Genomic DNA, 19,535 nt, shown 5'->3' on the forward strand with positions numbered 1-19,535 from the left:
ATGAAAGTTAGGGACCGTTAGGGACGTCAAGGGAACCATGTGAGGAACCAACAGGATGAAAGTCCCAAAAGTTTTGTATGTACTATTTTGCATGGAGCAAACAAAACGTCTTCTGTACACGAAGCACCGGAATATTAAGTATTTGTAAAAATACACTCTTACCACTGCCATACGGATGATGCACGTAATAAATTATTGATTTGTGTATCTATAATGTATTTCTAATTCTTAATCAATTCAATCAAAGCACAAAAATCAATCCAAAGATTGTGACCAAATTATTATGCCCAATAAAAATCGGTAAAAAAGCTGTTAAAGGAATTGAGTTTTATGCTATGATGTCAATTTGCACGTTATTGATTTGTTTCCAAAAGTTAGTGTGTAGGTAGCTCTTTATTTCTTTTTAGCAAACCAATTTATTTCGTTTTAAACCTTGGTTGTGGTTGTGATAAATATTGATCCCGCAACATCCCCACCACTTCATTGCGTCCCTATTTTGTCTTAATCTCTGCCCCACTTCTGCCTTAGTCACGTATAGTACCTATAAGTGTTGTCGCCGTCAAAGTTCGTAAGATTCAATTTGGTTTTGGGGCGCATTTTGTGAGATTAAAGTGGAGCAGTAAATTGTGTTCAGTTGCTTAACCGTTATTTGATTTTGGCATTAGTGCTTGCTGAGCTAAGTGCTTACTAAACCTGGGATTTGTTTGTAGCTTTATTAAGAGAACAATGTAGTTTTACTTGTATATTTTATACACATGAGTTTTTGTATACTTTGCTAATGGGGGGAGATTCGCTTGGTAGAGTATAAACAGGTGTTCGTGATAACCTTTAGAACTAATTTTAGAACTCTATCTATAAAAATAGACTGGTTCACATTCAAAATGTACTTGATGCCTTGTAATATTGTTAGTTGGCTTTGAATGAAGATACTAACTGACTCTACACAAAATATACAGAAGTAGTGTGATGATTTTAAGAATGCCATTTGATTCCTATTGTGATGTACCTACTTACTATATTCATAATCATAGTTAGCAAACATAAGTTTTATAAAATACTTGCATATTTTGAACTTGCATATCCCCATATTGTTATGATTTTTTTGTAATTTTATATGTATTTGTATAAGTAACTATAATCCGTATGGCGGTGTCTTTCAAAACTTCTTTAGCATGCACTTGCATCCCTTTAGCCGTAGCACTCTTTCAGGTTCTCACATTTTCCCTNTTTCCCTTCTAATTATTTTACTGAACTACCCTTCTTCTTATTTATTTTCTTCTACTGTAATTTACTATCCTTGACGCACGAAGATGGACTAAAGACGATTCTTGCATGGTTTGCTCCCTGTATTTAGTTGTAGGTATGTGTCCAATATTTGGAAGTTTCATGCTGTTTTGCCCTGACAGTTGGATCTGGTGCTCAAGGACGAAGCCGGCGGAGACTTGTCAGATTTTATCACAAACGGGGAATGGTATTTAATAGGTAAGATCTGCATAATTTTATTATATTTCAATCTACATAAAGTGGGACTTCTTTTAAAGTATTGATAGCCTTTAGATCCTCATAAGATAATGCAAAATCCATCCACCACTCACTCACAGTTCAAACAAAAGGACGTTCACTGGACAATGGTCTTCTCAAGAATTACCACGAAGACCGGTCCTGAAATTGATGATGAATTGATTGATGCATTGCCTGCATCCAGGTGCATTATATGACCTTCACTAGATCGTCAAAACATAGCACTCGTCAATATCCTTAGCCCATAGCCTTTGCCCGAATTATGCTAAGGGTGCTTTTTGTCCAAAAGACCAAACACTTGACCAAATTTTCCTACATGACTAAATCCCGTTAATTTTGCAGGAATGCCAGGCAAAAAGAACACGATAACATACGCGTGCTGCCCCGAGCCGTACGTGGACGTGACGTTCACGATCATGATCAGGAGACGGACGCTGTACTATTTCTTCAACCTCATCGTGCCGTGCGTGCTGATCTCCTCTATGGCCCTCCTCGGCTTCACGCTACCTCCCGACTCGGGGGAGAAGTTGACACTCGGTCAGTTTGATTCTGTTGTTTTTAAGTTTAATTGAAAGCACTTAAGATTTTTTGGATGTAAACTCTGTTAAATGGGGCAATGCGACTTTATGTGATATGGATTGTTCCTGATAATGATGGTCCATGAATGTCTCAACGGGACAATGACTTCATATACTACTTTTCAGCCAAGGTACTTAAATGCTCAAAAAGACGAAATAGAATTACTAGAATTTGTTCCCACAAAAGTTTATACTATCAAATATAATAGAATTTTGTATAGATTTTATTTGGGTTTAGAATATGTGATTTTACTGAATTGAGAACATTTTAAATTGAAATAAACGAAAACGGACGGGTATTGAACAAAACTTCGGCTTGTATTTGCAGTCCATCAAAATTACGTAGGTGTGTCATCATCTATGTGACTTTTGTTAAGAGATAATTCAATAAAAATATTTATTTTTCAACAATAAGTTAGTATGTATTGATATCACATACCAGCTTAAGCAGATATTGGCTGGTGTCTACAGGTGTGACGATATTGTTGTCGTTGACCGTGTTTCTGAACCTGGTGGCCGAAAAGATGCCTTCTACATCGGACGCTGTGCCCCTCATAGGTACCGCACTGTAGGACTGCACACTCCACGCACGATGCTTCCTTCGCCTTAAGGAGTCCTCCAAGGATGTGTTGTAGGCCCAGTGTTTAAAAGTTCCAAATAAAATTAAATAATACCTCCTCTGCTGAATGATAAAGTCCCAATTTGTTAAAAAGGTTTCTGTAAAACATTTATCGCGTTCGCGTCTACATTTATAATGAACGGTAGTTCCAAAGTTTAATGTAACCAAAGTATCATGCCCCATGCTCATATTATAAAATAAAGAGCCGGCGTAGCTTGTTGAGCGAGCCCGTGGCGCTATAAAACTTTTAGAGGAGGTCGGAAGCAACGTGCGCTTAACGTAAATATTAGATCATCTCTAGAATGTGGTATGACTGTTTGTGTTTGTGTTAGTACCCCAGCGCGACCCGGTCGGTAAGTATGTTTCGGTGTAGACCTCATTAAGCGCCATTCGTTTTCAGCACCATCATCATTGTTATCGTATTATGGGACCAGGAAGGCATTACTTTGATTGCGGTCTGTGAAAACGGAAAAAACGGAATTGGAGAGTTGTGTTCTATTACTTCGAGTGTGATTCGCTCGATTGGGGCTCCGGGCGAGACTGTGGGGGTGTTAACATTGTGTTTGATTACAGGAGTGACTATACTTCTCTCGCTGACGGTGTTTCTCAACCTGGTAGCTGAGACCCTGCCGCAGGTCTCCGATGCAATCCCCCTGTTAGGTACACTGCCCAAACCTATCCTAAGTTTTGATTCCATCCTCTACTCCCGTTTTACTTTACTCTTCACTACCATAATCTCCATCTTTCATTTCACGTTTCTTTTCTCTCTCTATCTCTCTCGTTTATTTTATTAAGCTCTATTTATAATTTTGTATTTTTAAAAGCAATTTTTAAACTAAAGTTATTTTAAAACATTACAAGGAGTAAATTAATGTACGTTAAATAATTTTATGTTAAATCGTTGTAAGCTTATTGCTCGGTGCTGTGCGAGCTTTAGTTTTGTTATCAGTAATCAAAATGTTGTATGATTCTACAAATCTGGATATTTTATTGAGAAAGAATCATACTTCACTTTTTCGAATAATATTTATGTTGTTTTTGAGAATTATTGTGAACCCGTTTCATTGGCAGTCGAAAGTAAATTGAAAGTAGATTCTCGCCGGTATTTTTGTTTCGTATTATTTTACGTAACGTATCTTGGAATCGATTTCGTGATTCTCTCTGCTTCAGCTTTATCAACTACATTATTTCCTTTGTTTGAGTAAACTTCATATTGGATTTCAATATCAGTAGCATGGCATGTAACTCTACCTAACTTATACGAGATTGTTTCCGTATGTTTTGGAGCTTGAAGGTAAGTTGCGTTTTCGATTTCTCAGTGTTTAATTAAATTTCAGTGTTCACGTTCATCTTTATTCTTGAATCTGTTGTGTGGATTTACGCGTAATCGATTCCATGTTGTGTTAAACTTGGGTGTTTTGTTTAAATGTTGCTACATCAAAAAACATCGACGCTGTGTATGCCGTTAGCCACTTCATAGATACTTGGAGGGTGGTGCTGTCAACCTTGGTTTAAATGTAAATCGCAGAAACCCCTGATAAATATAATTAAAATTGACTTAAATACAACGATAACACAAGAAATTAAACCCTCTCTAAATAGTGTTTGCATGAATACTTTGTTTTGTTTTGTTTATGATTTCACTTGAGCTCCCGATACCGACTCAGCACACACAGGAAGACTTATCTGAGAGATAAGCCCTAACTGGATGGGACACATACTATTCCTATAGGTTTTACCCGTAACTTTGTAAATAGAACGTTTTGTTTTTTATAGAATATTATATTGATCTTTGCAGGTGTTACAATTCTTCTGTCGCAAACAGTTTTCTCTCTATTGGTGGGACACGTAATCACAAAAACCTCAGAGGCGATCCCCCTAATAGGTGAGAAAATTCCACGCGTTTGCTATTAAAATCTCTGATAAATAACCTAAATGACAATAAAATAAAACATGAATTTGATCTTGATTAGATCCTTTTTAAAACACCAAAGAATGGGCGAAGAGGAATATTTTGTTGAAATTTTTTAACTTTGAATTATATGTTAATATTTTTTGGTAAAAGATATTCCTCAGCTGATTCTTGGAACACCAACTTAACAAAGATCTAAATAGACAGCAGATTTTTTGCTTGAAACTAAACTTTAAGGAGAGCATAGCATCCTTACTCTTCCCTGTTTCCGACTCGCATTAGGTCTCTGGAGACTTGTCTATGCTTTACAGCGTCTTGCTCTCGACACTTCAAATAGAGTTATTGCACTTTTCGTTCGCGTTAGTTCAAGATGTAGTTGTACTGAACCGTGAGAACGTTTTCTAATGATACCATGTACATTTTTAATCAAACCAGAACTCTGTCTTCTTGTAATGTATTAAAATAATTTGACTTCGATTGCATATGTTGGAAGAAATTCTTTACTTTTCTCATTTTGATTTCCTTCTTTCTTTCATAATTGGCCTGAACGAGTAGAGATCCAGTTTGCGGTCATCGGACTTGGCATGTTATGCTAAAAAGCAATCTAACGCACAACTCTCCTGATTAACTAAATGTAAATGAGCTTATAAATATGTAGGTTTGGTTTGCTTGTAGTTTAAAAGCAGGATATAAAGTTAATGGCGGATTAAAGCAACAAAGTGGATGCGGGTAGTGAGGGACCACCCTCCAAGTGGAAATCGTCTATGCAACTTAGTCTGGTCTGTTTCTGTCATTGTAATCAACTTACTAATAAACTCGCTGCGAGACTGACAAAGAGATTAAGCTGGCGGAATTCGTACGAAGCCTTTTGTCAGTTTTGCAGAGGATTCGAGCACTTGAATCTTATGCTTGGAGAGGTAAAATATTTAAAGGTTCTTTCTTCTGACTAAAGAAAGAAAGCTCCTTTATTTCAAATAACATTCATAAAATAATATTTGTATTTATTTATTGCATTAACAAAATAAAAACAAATCAGTAAAATGTTAATAAGCGCAGTAAATGAATACAATTAAACCTATTCCTAATTTCACCCAAAAATCATTAAATAAAATAATTAAAGTAGACCATTCATACTGCATGCTTGTTAAAATGCATGAACCGCTTTCGATGTCAATGCAATGAATTGTTCTAAATTAAAAGCTTAAAGGTTCGTTTTGACATTAATTTAAAATAAAAAGTACTTAATTTTCTCCTTAAAACCTTTTTTTTGATTCCCGATTTTTTAAACGATTAAATACTATTTAAATCTAAAAAAAAGAATGCACGTAATTAAACTTTTTGAGATTTCTTTATACTTTTTTCGAATGTTTAAATTTTCTAATGCGTTAGTAAAGCAAGGTGTTCTGGGTGACAGGGACGTACTTCAATTGCATCATGTTCATGGTGGCCTCTTCGGTGGTGCTGACGGTGGTAGTGTTGAACTACCACCACAGGACAGCAGACATACATGAAATGCCGCAATGGGTGAGCCAACTATTTTGTCCATTTTAGTGTACATTTATTTAGAAAAAGCTCTAAAACACTGCCGCTTAATAAGAACGAAAATCTTCTTGATTATAATCTTAAGTGTAGATTTAGGGCTGATTTTTCAATCGTCGGATGACTTTTAACTGAAGAATAAGTTTGCACATTGACAGTTTCGGTATGGGAAATATGTGAAAATGACAAGTTTATTCTTCAGTTAAAATATATCTAAAGATTGAAAAATCAGCCCTAATATGATTAAACAATCATTTTGTGGACGTCAATTACATAGTTTACGAATTTGATCAAACTAAAACAGTTAGATGACCCGTACTAATTTACCAGAGGCAAATAGAAGATTTGGCCTTCACTCCAAATGTTGGCAAAATACCATATTATTCTTCCTCATACTATTGTATACCAGATACTACATAACTACTCCCCCTAGGACTGTGGGTGTCTGTGGGCGGCAGTATTCACTTATCATCATGTGATCCCGCTGCTCGTTTACCATGTGCTATTCCTGTCCCATGAAAAACATATAAATTATATAAATAAAACATTAAACATATAATCCTTGTCGCTTGCACGTAATTATGTTGCTGTCGCGCTCGCACACTCACTGCGGGCGCGCGTCGCACAGTCGCGACAGCAATATAATTACGCGCGAGCGATAAGGATGGGCAGCTTGGGGTCATTGGACGGGATTCTACGTGCTCCCGGACCAGGCTTTAAAATCCGTATATTAATAAGCTGTTCTTGTTGACCAGATAAAATCCGTGTTCCTGCAATGGCTGCCGTGGATCCTGCGCATGTCGCGGCCAGGCAAGAAGATCACGCGCAAGACTATCATGATGAACACGCGGATGCGCGAGCTGGAGCTCAAGGAGCGCTCGTCCAAGTCGCTGCTGGCCAACGTGTTGGACATCGATGACGACTTCCGACACGCCCCGCCGCCGCCCAATAGCACCGCGTCGACGGGGAATTTAGGACCAGGGTGAGTTCAGTTCGATTGTGACGTTTTTGAGCTGGTAGGGCCCAAAAGATGATTTTATTTTAGGGATAACCAACATGTACCATCCTAGACTGCACTTAAAATCAGGTGCGATTGTGGTCAANGATTTTGTGGTCAAATACCTGCCTTGTTATGCATGAAAAAAAAATTGCGCCATATTGCGAATACTATAATCCGGGCGTTTTCAAGGTGAGAGTGAATAGTCACTTACAGGGCAGATAAATGTACCATCCTAGACTGCATCTCACTTAACATCAGGTGCGATTGTGGTCAAATAAATATCTGTCTTGTTATTCATAAAAAAAAAGAATACTATGCGTACATAATTAAACTTATACTATTACGCAACCAGCACCATTATCCTCATAGTATAATATTACAATCTTATTTTGGTACAAGCAAACCTAGAGAACAATCATAGTTTTATGTGCTTTAACGTATTAACGTGAGAAGAAAAAGAAAATAGTACCATCTTCTGAATGCAAAGAAGAGAAAAACAAATACAAATACCTAAGGTACAACTTTAATACATCAAGTATGCACTTTCGAAACCTTGAGGGCGACACTACAAATAAATCGATATCAGTAAAATATTTTTTGTATGCAATCATCAATGATTGGAGAAAACATGTATAAGGCCTCGTAAAATCTACCTACCAGTATTTTTGAACTTTATTAACATTTGACTTTCATTTCAGTAGTTAGTTCGATTTGTATCGTAGCGTATCGTCATTCTGTTTTTATGCAATGTTATCAATGACGATGCAATGTTATCTACATTACAATAGATGACGACCCATAAGAGACAATTAATACGTTATAATGAAGAATCTTCGACTGCTTTTTTGTCCTTTGGGGATGCATTTATTTACATGAGAAGAAGCGAGACCGCATATGTTTTATTATTTAATTCCCAGATATTTAGATACTGATACAGGATAGTTAATTCTCTGCGGACGTTTATTGGATATCTTCTATATGGAGCTGAGTATGATAAATGTATGTAAATTTTACCCTGTCAGAGTCCAATCACTTTCTAAAAATCATAACCTCTCCAAGTAGTCATTATGCTTAAAATAGCTTCTACAATTTCGCTTTATCCCCCCATTATTTTTATCATTATAACCCATCTCGCCACTGCCATTGAGTGCCCGATATCTGTTATTTATTGGTAAAACTGTAAATCCAAAGTTTTGAATGTAACTGTACCATCCTAGACTGCATCCCACTAAACATCAGGTGCGATTGTGGTCAAATACCTACCTTGTTATGCATAAAAAAAATTACAGAAATAATTGTTTTTATGTTGGTTAATCTACGTGAGGCCCAGAACACACGGTGAAACGCAACTGCAACTTCTAGATACTTTTGAGTTGCATCTAAGTTTCCGCCATAGCGTCCGTTGAGAGACCACACATGACGCGACCAGTTTAAAACCGGTTTGAAACGCGTTGCGCGTCAAAAGTAACTAGAAGTTGCAGTTCGTTGCAGTTGCGTTTAACCGTGTGTTCTGGGCCTAAATGTACCAACAGTTCATCCAAAGTTTCCGCGATCTGTCCGGGGTCCTTTACCTTTTCAACCTAACCTAAGCTGCCCTTTACGGTGCCTTCTATACAGTACAATAGTTATCCCCAATACAGGTGCTCAATTTTCCGGACGGACTTCAGGCGGTCGTTCGTTCGGCCCTCTACCATGGAGGACGTGGGAGGAGGACTCGGCAGCCACCATCGGGAGCTCCACCTCATCCTGAGGGAACTACAGTTCATCACGGCCAGGATGAAGAAGGCGGATGAGGAGGCCGAGCTGATCAGCGACTGGAAGTTCGCGGCGATGGTTGTTGATAGGTAAGAGGATTAATATTTGTTTGTTGAGGATTAATTCGTGGTATGGTGATTTTTTTAAAGATTATTTATTAGTAATCCCGTCCCGTAAGCCCCTCGTACTAAGCTGAATATGCTTGTGTCACGAGTGTGCTCACCATAATAGTCGAGCGGCGGCGGGATTCGAACCCGCGTTCCCCGGATCACGAGTCGACCAGTCCGACCCCTTCACCATTCGACTATCGTGATTTTTAAGGATGACAGCACATCAAGCGAAGGAATGCTGTAATAATTTACATTTAATTTTTTAAATGCAACAAAAACAGTAGACTGATGAGCTTTCAATGAGTTATAATAACGCCATCTACAGTGTTCTACCCCTGACTGATGTCAATTATAGTGCGACGAACACGATAAGATACGTTCACAGTCTTTTTTGTTAGATGTACGTACATTTTATATTCATGTATTTAAGTATGAGACATTTAGAGAAATTACAAGCTGTGCTGAGTTTGAGGCTAGGTGTGATAGTTGGAGTTCTGTTTGAGTGATTCGGCTAATCTCAAGAAAAATATTTTTTAAATACCAGTTCAATCAGCATAGGTCTTAATTAATGTCGTTAAAATGACTNGTGGTCAAATACCTGCTTTGTCATGCATAAAAACAATTGCGCCATATTGCGAATACTATAATCCAGGCGTTTTCAAGGCGAGAGTGAATAAGCACTTACAGGGCACATAAATGTACCAACCTAGACTGCATCCCACTTAATATCAGGTGCGATTGTGGTCAAATATCTACCTTGTTATGCATAAAAAAAAGAATACTATGCGTACATAATTAAACTTATACTATTACGCAACCAGTAGGCAGTACCATTATCCTCATAGTAATACATATTAGGTATAATCTTATTTTGGTACAAGCAAACCTAGAGAAAATAAACATACTTAGTTTTATATACTTTAACGTCTTAACGTGCGAAGAAAAATAAAATAGTATCATCTTCTGAATGCAAAGAAGAGATAAACAAATACAAATAAGGTACATACTTTAATACATCAAGGATGCACTTTCGAAACCTTAAGGGGGAAACTACAAATAAATCAATATCAGTAAAATTTAATGATAAATATTTAATGATAAGAGAAAAAACATGTAAAAAGGCCTCGTAAAATCTACCTACGACTATTTTTGAACTTTATTAACATTTGACTTTCATTTCAGTAGTTAGTTCGATTTGTATCGTAGCGTATCAACAATTTTTTTGGGCAATGTTATCAATGACGTTGCAATACATTAACTGCGTATAATGAAGAATCTTCGACTGCTTTTTTGTCCTTTGGGGATGCATTTATTTACGTAAGAAGAGGCGTGTCCGAATATGTTTTTATTATTTAATTCCCAGATATTTAGATACTGATACACAATAGTTAATTCTCTGCGGACGTTTATTGGATATCTTCTACATGGAGCCGAGTATAATAAATGTATGTAATTTTTACCCTGACAATCACTTTCTAAAAATCATAACCTCTCCAATTAGATAATATGATTAAGAGCTTCTACAATTTCGCTTTATCTCCCCATTGATTTTTATCATTATACCCCACCTGAGTGCCCGATATCTGTTATTTATTGGTAAAACTGTAAATCCAAAGTTTTGAATGTATCTGTACCATCCTAGACTGCATCCCACTTAACATCAGGTGCGATTGTGGTCAAATACTTGCCTTGTTATGCATAAAAAAAATACAGAAATAATTGTTTTTATGTTGGTTAATCTACGTAAGGCCCAGAACACATGGTGAAACGCAACTGCAACGAAACTGCAACTTCTAGATACTTTTGAGTTGCATCTAAGTTTCCGCCATAGCGTCCGTTGAGAGACCACACATGACGCGACCAGTTTGAAACCGGTTTGAAACGCGTTGCGCGTCAAAAGTAACTAGAAGTTGCAGTTTCGTTGCAGTTGCGTTTCACCGTGTGTTCTGGGCCTAAATGTACCAACAGTTCATCCAAAGTTTCCGCGATCTGTCCGGGGTCCTTTACCTTTTCAACCTAACCTAAGCTGCCCTTTACGGTGCCTTCTATACAGTACAATAGTTATCCCCAATACAGGTGCTCAATTTTCCGGACGGACTTCAGGCGGTCGTTCGTTCGGCCCTCCACCATGGAGGATGTGGGAGGAGGGCTCGGCAGCCACCATCGCGAGCTCCACCTCATCCTGAGGGAACTACAGTTCATCACGGCCAGGATGAAGAAGGCGGATGAGGAGGCCGAGCTGATCAGCGACTGGAAGTTCGCGGCGATGGTTGTTGATAGGTGAGAGGATTAATTTTTAAGATTTTTAACTTTCACGTTCCATTTCAACTAAAATAGTAGGACACGGGTCTTAACGCGACGCTTATTAATGAGTTACATTATGAACTCACGGCTTGACGTTTCGGCTGCTATGCTGCAGCCGTGGTCACAAGCAGACTGGCGGCTCGCGGCGTCATCCGTTCGGGCGGGCTTGAAAATTTTCAACTACCATCATATTGTCATTTGTTAGACTACTACGTGTTTGTTATAAAGCGTCGCGTTAAGACCCGTGTCTTACTATTTTAGGATCAATATTTGTTTGTTTGTTTGTGGTATGGTGTTTTTTTTATCATTATTAGTAATTTGTATTGCAAATATTTATTACTACTAGTTCCGTAAACCCCTCGTACTAAGCTGAATATGCTTGTGTCACGAGTGTGCTCACCATAATAGTCGAGCGGCGGCGGGATTCGAACCCGCGTTCCCCGGATCACGAGTCGACCAGTCCGACCCCTTCACCATTCGACTATCGTGATTTTTAAGGATGACAGCATATCAAGCGAAGGAATGCTGTAATACATTAAATGTTTTAAATGCAACAAAAAAAGTAGACTGATGAGATTTCAATGAGTTATAATAACGCCATCTACAGTGTTCAACCCCTGACTGATGCCAATTATAGTGCGACGAACACGATAAGATACGTTCACAGTTTTTTTTGTTAGATGTACATTTTGTATTCATGTATTTAAGTATGAGATATATAGAGAAATTACAAGCTGTGCTGAGTTTGAGGCTAGGTGTGATAGTTGGAGTTCTGTTTGAGTGATTCGGCTACTTTCAAGAAAAATATTTTTTAAATACCAGTTCAATCAGCACAGGTCTTAATTAATGTCGTTAAAATGACTTGCTTTTTAGCAACCGATCCGATAAATTAAATCATTACTACAGAACTAATTCAGTTACTGCCTTTATTTAGAAATAATTCTCTTATTTCTCAGTAACAATTTCAAATAAAAACTTCACAATTTGGTCACCAAACAATGTAACTTATAATTAATTGACGTCAGCTAAACTTCAATACAAAACTCCCAAGAAACAGCCGAAGTAACCGCACTAAGCGAAATATCTTTCATAATTAGCAGCTTTTCATTAAAACCAATCAATCAATGTGGCTGCCTTGCCAACTTTAATGAGCCTTGATGATTATTAATTGCTTTACTTAAAAGCTGCGGTGACAGTTGCGGGAATTGACGCCATATTTGTTTGTAGTGGCTGGAAGTACAGTCTAGCACATCGGGCTCTACATTTTGTTGAAATATTGTTGCTACAAAATGAAGAGAATGAAATGAATGAAAAAGTGACTGAGTTTCTTCCGCCGCTTCTTCTCAGCACCAGCCATTATGTTGTCCCGAAGTGGTGGTAGGGCAAGCTATATTTGGGACGTGTATAAGTGCCCTGGAAAGGGCCTATGTACTGAATAAACTATTTCATTTCAAAAGCAACAATATTGCTTTACTTAGGATACTGCAGTGTTTAGCTTGATGTCCTCATCATCATCCGTACTTTTTAGCAAATTTTTTCTTACCAAATTTCTCATTATTATAAATGTTATGTTCCGCTACACAGTGTTCACGATCAGACTGAAACAGTACACTTTTTAGCTGTCCTAAAATTAACAAGATTGATTCGTTTTCTGCAAGTTGGCTTTTAAAAAAGCATTTTTATTACATTGTGATTCTGATATCAATAGGTCTTATTTTCTTTTCATCAAATAATCACACTATACATAGCCTAGCTCAAACTAAGCAGAACTTGTACGAGTACTACGGTGAACAAATGAAGGATAAACATCATTTGTCTGTTTACTGCTTATGTGTGTCTGTCCCTTTGTTCCATATAATTTAGTTGTTACATCAGCCCCAATGTCGCTCCTGAAATACAACTTTGCCCGCAGGTTTTGCTTGTTCGTGTTCACTCTTTTCACGATCATCGCGACCGTCGCGGTGCTGCTGTCAGCTCCGCACATCATCGTGCAGTAGCATTAGGTACCAGGGTTCGTGTAGGCCCTACCATGAGAGAACTAATCTTAGTCTTCGCCGATGTAATTATAAAATGTATAAACTATATCTAAAGCGGTTGAAACGCACACGTCTCTTTTAACTAAGTCGAAAGACGGTAAATATAAATGACATACGTTAAATAGCTTAGTTAAGTCCAACATATTATAAAAAGATTGTGATGTTGACTAGGATGTTATACAGATAAATGTTGATGAGTATAATTTGTTAAAAATATAATTATATTTCTAATTGATACGGTTAAAGAGGTTATTAATAATTGTGTTAAAGGAGTGGTTTAACGTGAGTGGGACAATGCTTGGTTTGAAGTGATTCGTGACGGTCTCAAGACGTAAGATTTTGTTCAAGACAGTGTTGGATCCAGAGAGCACTTTTCTATTAACTAGTGCATAATTAAAATACGACCTCTAGGAACAATCGCTCCTGAGATAGAATAATCCAAATACTATCCTTTCTACTTGAAAATGAGGGATCACAGACATTGACATTACCCTAGGGCGTTAAGTATCGTGTATATAACATAAAGGATGAAATATTGGTAGACTCAAGACAAATAGCTTACTACTTTAGTAACGTAAGATGAAAAATAGCATGACTAAAGTTTGCGACGGAGTAAAGTGTTTCGGAATAAATCAATTGAAGTGAGGAATTGCCTACAGATTTGGAATTGATAAACAACAATTAAAAGAACCAACGGTAGAATAAGGTCAGAGATTAAAGTGAATTATTAATTAGAACGCGATGACTAAACGAATTACATTAAATGTCTAAAATATGTATCAAATTGGTTAACGTAGTCGTTCTCCAAGTATCAGATGTAGATTGGGATAACGAGCAAGTAGTTGGCATTGTAGGTCGGTGGCATATCAAGCTTACCTTGTAGCACCTTATTTAATCGTAACAGGTGTGATTTTGGAACAAAGTTGTAATGTCTGATGTGCCAGCGACTGTACGTATTCGAGTAATTCAAATAACATTTCTCTAGCGTCCCACGAAATAGGACTTAACGTATAATTTGAACATGATTAATTTACGCTAAATTCTAGAGCGCGCATACATTGTATGAATTTGCAAATATCACTACTCATCACATAGCGTTACAATAAATGTATATACAGGAATTATCGCGATGTGTATTTGTATATAAATTAGAAAATGCGGAAAAAAGACTAATGTAATTCTTGACTAGACAACTGCGGACAAGTCTTTTTGAGCTCAATTCTTACGGCTAAGAACATATTTTTGTGTCTTTAAAATTCAAATAAAGTTATTTAGGTACTCAAAGTTTTATGACTCAGCGTGATAAAAATCGCCGAAACAATCGGTAGAAGTACTTTTTTGAGGTGGATACTACGTCAAACATGCGTTGGTACTTGGTACACTTGAACGTATACTTATTTGAATTTTAAAATGACATTTAATAAAGTAATTTCTTCAAAAATGCTCAAAAAGATGTTCAGTACTTTGCGATGCTTACTGTAAATTTTATTTAGCGATTTTCACGTTTAATTTTTTAAATATTTGTAACCTGGTATTTTTGTTTTCGTATGGTGTCACATCCTTAAGGCTTACTTATTCAGACACAAGAATACTCTTTGGTGAATGGTTATTATGACAATGTAATCCCATAATAATGGCTCCTCCCTTTGTGAAATTTACAGTAAGTGTTTGTGGTATATTTCTAATTCCCCTTAGCACTTAGAATATTGTAATATAGACGTATTATTTAATCAGATTTACAATTTATTCACGTCTTAAATCTATGTCCGTTCGTCTTTCGCTACCGTAGATGTCGTATACTAGATTAGTCAATGTCGTGTCCCGATAGATTACGTTATAATGGAATTATTATAAGAAAGCTCACTAATAATAGAATAATAATAATATTACGGTCGGTGTGTTCTTTCTAACATTTTTGATTAGACGTTTTGTTCATCATCGAAATGATTTGTACGTGAAATGTGAATCTAATTTCGGATTGAACTTTTTGAATGACTCCGATCATGTATGTATTTCTATTTATAATGTTTTCTCTAATAACGGCACGTATTCTTAAGTTGTATTACTGTATATTGAAATGAAGTTCGTTTATTGTACTTTGTAATAATTCTGTACGTATGGTGCTCTAAGAGATATCATGTTTCTTCAACATATTAATATTATTAGTTCGCTATAAAAATTTTAATACCCGTTATTGTGTTAGAGTGTTTAATAAGTTAACATTGGATCCTCTTTTAACTATTATATTAAAAGTTTTGATCATATATTTATGTATATTTACCCTGGAGTAACGATATGTGAAAATGGAAATTGTAAAATTAATTAATAATTATATTTAATTAGATTTGTTAGTGCCAAAAATAGGGTTTATAAATATTGATTATAAGTTGGAATATAGGGGTATAAATAATGGATAAAGTTGAGAATTTTATTGTAAAAAATTAAAACGAACTAGGGTGTTTGTTAACTTGTAATTTAATGATAATGTTGAGGGGGGTGGCGGGGCTCTGCGGTGGCCATATCAGCCAATTTTAAATCTTATTTGTTTTAAAAAAATAAAAGAGAGGTTGTGACACGTTAGTAGCGGCTGCGGCGGGGTCCCGGCACTCGTTTAAAATATACACTTAAAATGCGTAGAATGATCTACAATTTAAATGGAAGTTAACAGAATGCCTGCATGGGACCGGGCTAGTTATATAAACATACAAATGAACTGAAGCATCTACACTTCTTGCGCTAGTGCATTTATTGTTTATACAACCGGGAGGCAAACTGTTGCGGAATTTGTCAAACTTTGCTCTTTAAACAGCATTAATTTTAGCGGACAACTCGTTTTGGTGCAATTTCATTTGGTTAAATGCTCGTTTACGTTTATTTGGTTTTTGATAGTGTTTCTGTTTAATTTAATGGACAATAATCGGTTTGTATTTTACATGTTTTTGACATCACCATTGATTTAACTGTATACAGTCGTTTGTTTGGGCTACGTGTATACATTTTTGTGCACAGTCGCAACAGTTTGCCTCCTTCAGGTTTTTACAACGCATTATGAAATCACTCATTATTTTTTCTATACGTCTTCTCCTACACTAAAGGTTTAATTTTGATAAACTTTTTACGTGGAAGTCTGAGTCTAAGTTGAAAGTGAGCCTCATTTAGATGCTAATGAGTCTAAAACAGGTGCAGGCAGTAATTTTGTATTCTAACTCAATTTAATTTGCTTTATTTCAGAGAGCTGTGACGAAATTTGTGTCAAGGAACAGCGTTCTTTCCATTCTGAATTTACTCTGGGTAATTTTCTTTATAACTGATTAATTATTGCGTTTGCTATTATTATTAATTCTATGGATATTGCCTACCATATTTCAAACGTGTTATAGAAGAAAGACATTTTATCTTTGATAATAACTTGACCATATTTGACTAACTTAAAGTAATTATTCCAGAAATTGATACTAACAGCATTCTTCACTTTAACTTAGACTCAACTTCAAATAACTCTTTCCGAATTTCACTTTCTACACAAAGAACCATTTATACACACTGTCGAATATTTCTATACTAATACGAGTATATCTATAATTTCGTGAGTCTACGCGGCGTGGGGTTAGCGCGTAATTGAAATTCAAGATGGCGCCGGCGTAAGGTCGCTGAATGCAAATCGTGAACATGACGGCTTTTCATTACATTCCTTGTAACTTTATTATTTGTTGTTCTATTATATTTTTAATTGCAGAACGAATGGTGAATGTTGGTGGAAAAAATATTTTGCAAAAAGTATCTATAAAATAAAAGATTTATACCATAGGTTTAAAAGCATAATGGTAAAAATTTTCCGACCTTTCTATATTTCTATTTTTATCTAATATTGAGTCAGTTTCTGGGAACGAATTACTTAATAACACATCATTGGCAACACTCAGTGGGTGCCATAAGTACCTATTGATTTTAACGATAACTTTTCCCATTTACTTTGATTAGTAATTAGAATTTAAATTGAGTTCAAAGTTATGTAATTCAATACTTGTTAACTTATTTGTCCTCATATTAATCCTTTTTATTTTACGATAAGTTCCTTCATGTTCTACGTGTGTTAAGTTTTTTTTTTCTATATTTTTTGATAAGTAACCCCACGCCACATACACGCAACACTGCATACTGCACACAGTAACAAAATGCTTTAATCGTAAAACAGGTATTTTGGAAGTCCATGTACATCGTAACACTTTTCAGGACGCTGTAGTCTAAGATTTCCATTTTATTACACTTTCGGATCGTAGTCTTTTATAATTTTACAACTTACAGACTCGTACATGCTGAATACTTTTGGTTTTGACGATTTGCAATATTAAAAAGTTCAAATCAACATGGTCAATCTGTCACTTTGTATTTTGTCTATAGCAAAAAAGCAAAACAAGTGTAAACATGATCAGCTAAGACAAAGGCAAAAATAAAAAGAGAAGGAAATGAGAAAAATCAAGTAATCAAATGCCATGTTCATTTGTTTTTTAATTTCCTTTGTTACTGTGTTATCATTTCATAACAGATGCCATTCAGTGGTTATTCTAATGTATAAATAATTTATTTATTAAATCGTCAATACCAAACATGTGTCCAGTCTCCTAATATTAAGCTCGACCACTACAGCGACACGCATATTTTTTAAACACAAAAATATTTGTATACACACATAAAATATGCTACATTGAACAATACTCATTCGGGTCATATTAAAACTCAATTAAAGCCATTTATTTTTTGTATACGAGTATTGGCCCGTGTGGGACATTTATAAAAGGTAGTATTTATTACTTTACAACCACTTGAAAAACGCATAATTCATTAATTTTATTTTGATATGAAAGTTTCTCTCTTACGAAAGTTAAGTCATAGGCATCTTCTTTTATTGATTTGAAATTGAAGGTATCTATTTTATAAATTACCTAAACAACATCACTTGTTATTTACTTTACTCAGCTCAGTAATTGAGTGTTAAAACGATTACAAATTTCTGAAAAAAAAGAGAGGCACATGAATAAAAGTAATTTTGACCTTATAAAATAATATCATCATCTGTCTTTTAAAGTTTACTTAAGTCTCTCTTATAAATAGCAAAGCCTGGCTCTAGACCGCTTGCATCCATCGTTCTCTACAACTTAACTAGGTCATCAGTCCACCGAGTGTACCTTCCCACTTTCCATCTAAAGGTCACCTGAAAAGAAAAGTTTCCGTTAAGTGAAGTTCATTTAACAGTGATGTTGTTTAGACAAGTTTTCAACATCATTGACATAATCGTAGTTTGCAACTGTCACCGACATAGTCGGTATTGACCTACAAAATCGGTAGTCACCTATTTCACCGACAGTAGGGTAGAACTAGAAACACATTACACCTGTTGTTGCTCGCTTACTTGTCGCTTCTGTCATCTATAAAGTAGAAACTGTATTCTATATTATTCTCTGCTTCGATATTTGGAAGGAACTTTATTCTTGTATTTTCTTCAAGGTTTGATATCAAGTTTAATTTTATTAGTATTTCCTTTGTGAATCTAGAATGGAATACGTAGGTTATTCAAAGCGGAATAGATATGAAATGAAAACTTATTTGAAATGCAGGATGCACGGAGTTTCAAGAGATGAGAATAATGATTCTCCTTATTTCATTACCATAATGTGAGTTTCCACTGCATCTGGAAAAGATTGTATTCTTTGAATTGTGTTAGATAAAGTTAAAATTTCTTTCAAAACTGACTATATTATTTTATATTGCATTTCGATCGCTTAAAGATGGTTTAAAAATATTTGAAACTTCCACCAAATAACGAAGACACTATCTTGTTTTTATTTTCACTGTACTCACAAACGACCAATATTTTTTCGCACTTCTCGCCATTTTCCAACTAAGTTTCTAAAATCTCGTATAAAATAATCCACGTTGTGTTCCTGTGGCTTAACCATAGTCGAGATAATTAATTAAAATTAAATTAAAATTATACGACTGCAGTAAGTTGATATCCCTTGTCCCTGTTTCACTGCTAGCATTTCACTGCCAGTGGTTTTGTCAGTGATGTGAAATTTTTGAGTTGTTTGCGTGTTACAGGGGGAGAATTTCAGTGTTTTACAGGCCTTGCACGTTTCACCACTGTCAGTGAAACTCTGTGA

At 35.9% G+C, this 19,535-nt stretch overlaps 1 protein-coding gene across 1 annotated transcript in view; it reads left to right on the forward strand.

The window, feature by feature from the left end:
* Positions 1–14,599, forward strand: part of nAChRalpha6 (nicotinic acetylcholine receptor alpha6) — a 147,606-nt gene extending 133,007 nt beyond the window's left edge. The window contains exons 6-12 of the mRNA XM_028302085.1: positions 1,407–1,482; positions 1,864–2,058; positions 3,292–3,378; positions 6,045–6,154; positions 6,925–7,151; positions 8,810–9,013; positions 13,251–14,599. Coding sequence (XP_028157886.1) covers positions 1,407–1,482; positions 1,864–2,058; positions 3,292–3,378; positions 6,045–6,154; positions 6,925–7,151; positions 8,810–9,013; positions 13,251–13,335 — 984 coding nt within the window. The 3' untranslated portion in view covers positions 13,336–14,599. The remainder of the gene's footprint in view (positions 1–1,406; positions 1,483–1,863; positions 2,059–3,291; positions 3,379–6,044; positions 6,155–6,924; positions 7,152–8,809; positions 9,014–13,250) is intronic.
* Positions 14,600–19,535: the final 4,936 nt, after the last annotated feature.

The sequence above is a fragment of the Ostrinia furnacalis genome, unplaced genomic scaffold (assembly GCF_004193835.3).
Source record: "Ostrinia furnacalis isolate ACB-3 unplaced genomic scaffold, ASM419383v2 OfSCF1073, whole genome shotgun sequence".
In the NCBI taxonomy this organism is placed as follows: domain Eukaryota; kingdom Metazoa; phylum Arthropoda; class Insecta; order Lepidoptera; family Crambidae; genus Ostrinia; species Ostrinia furnacalis.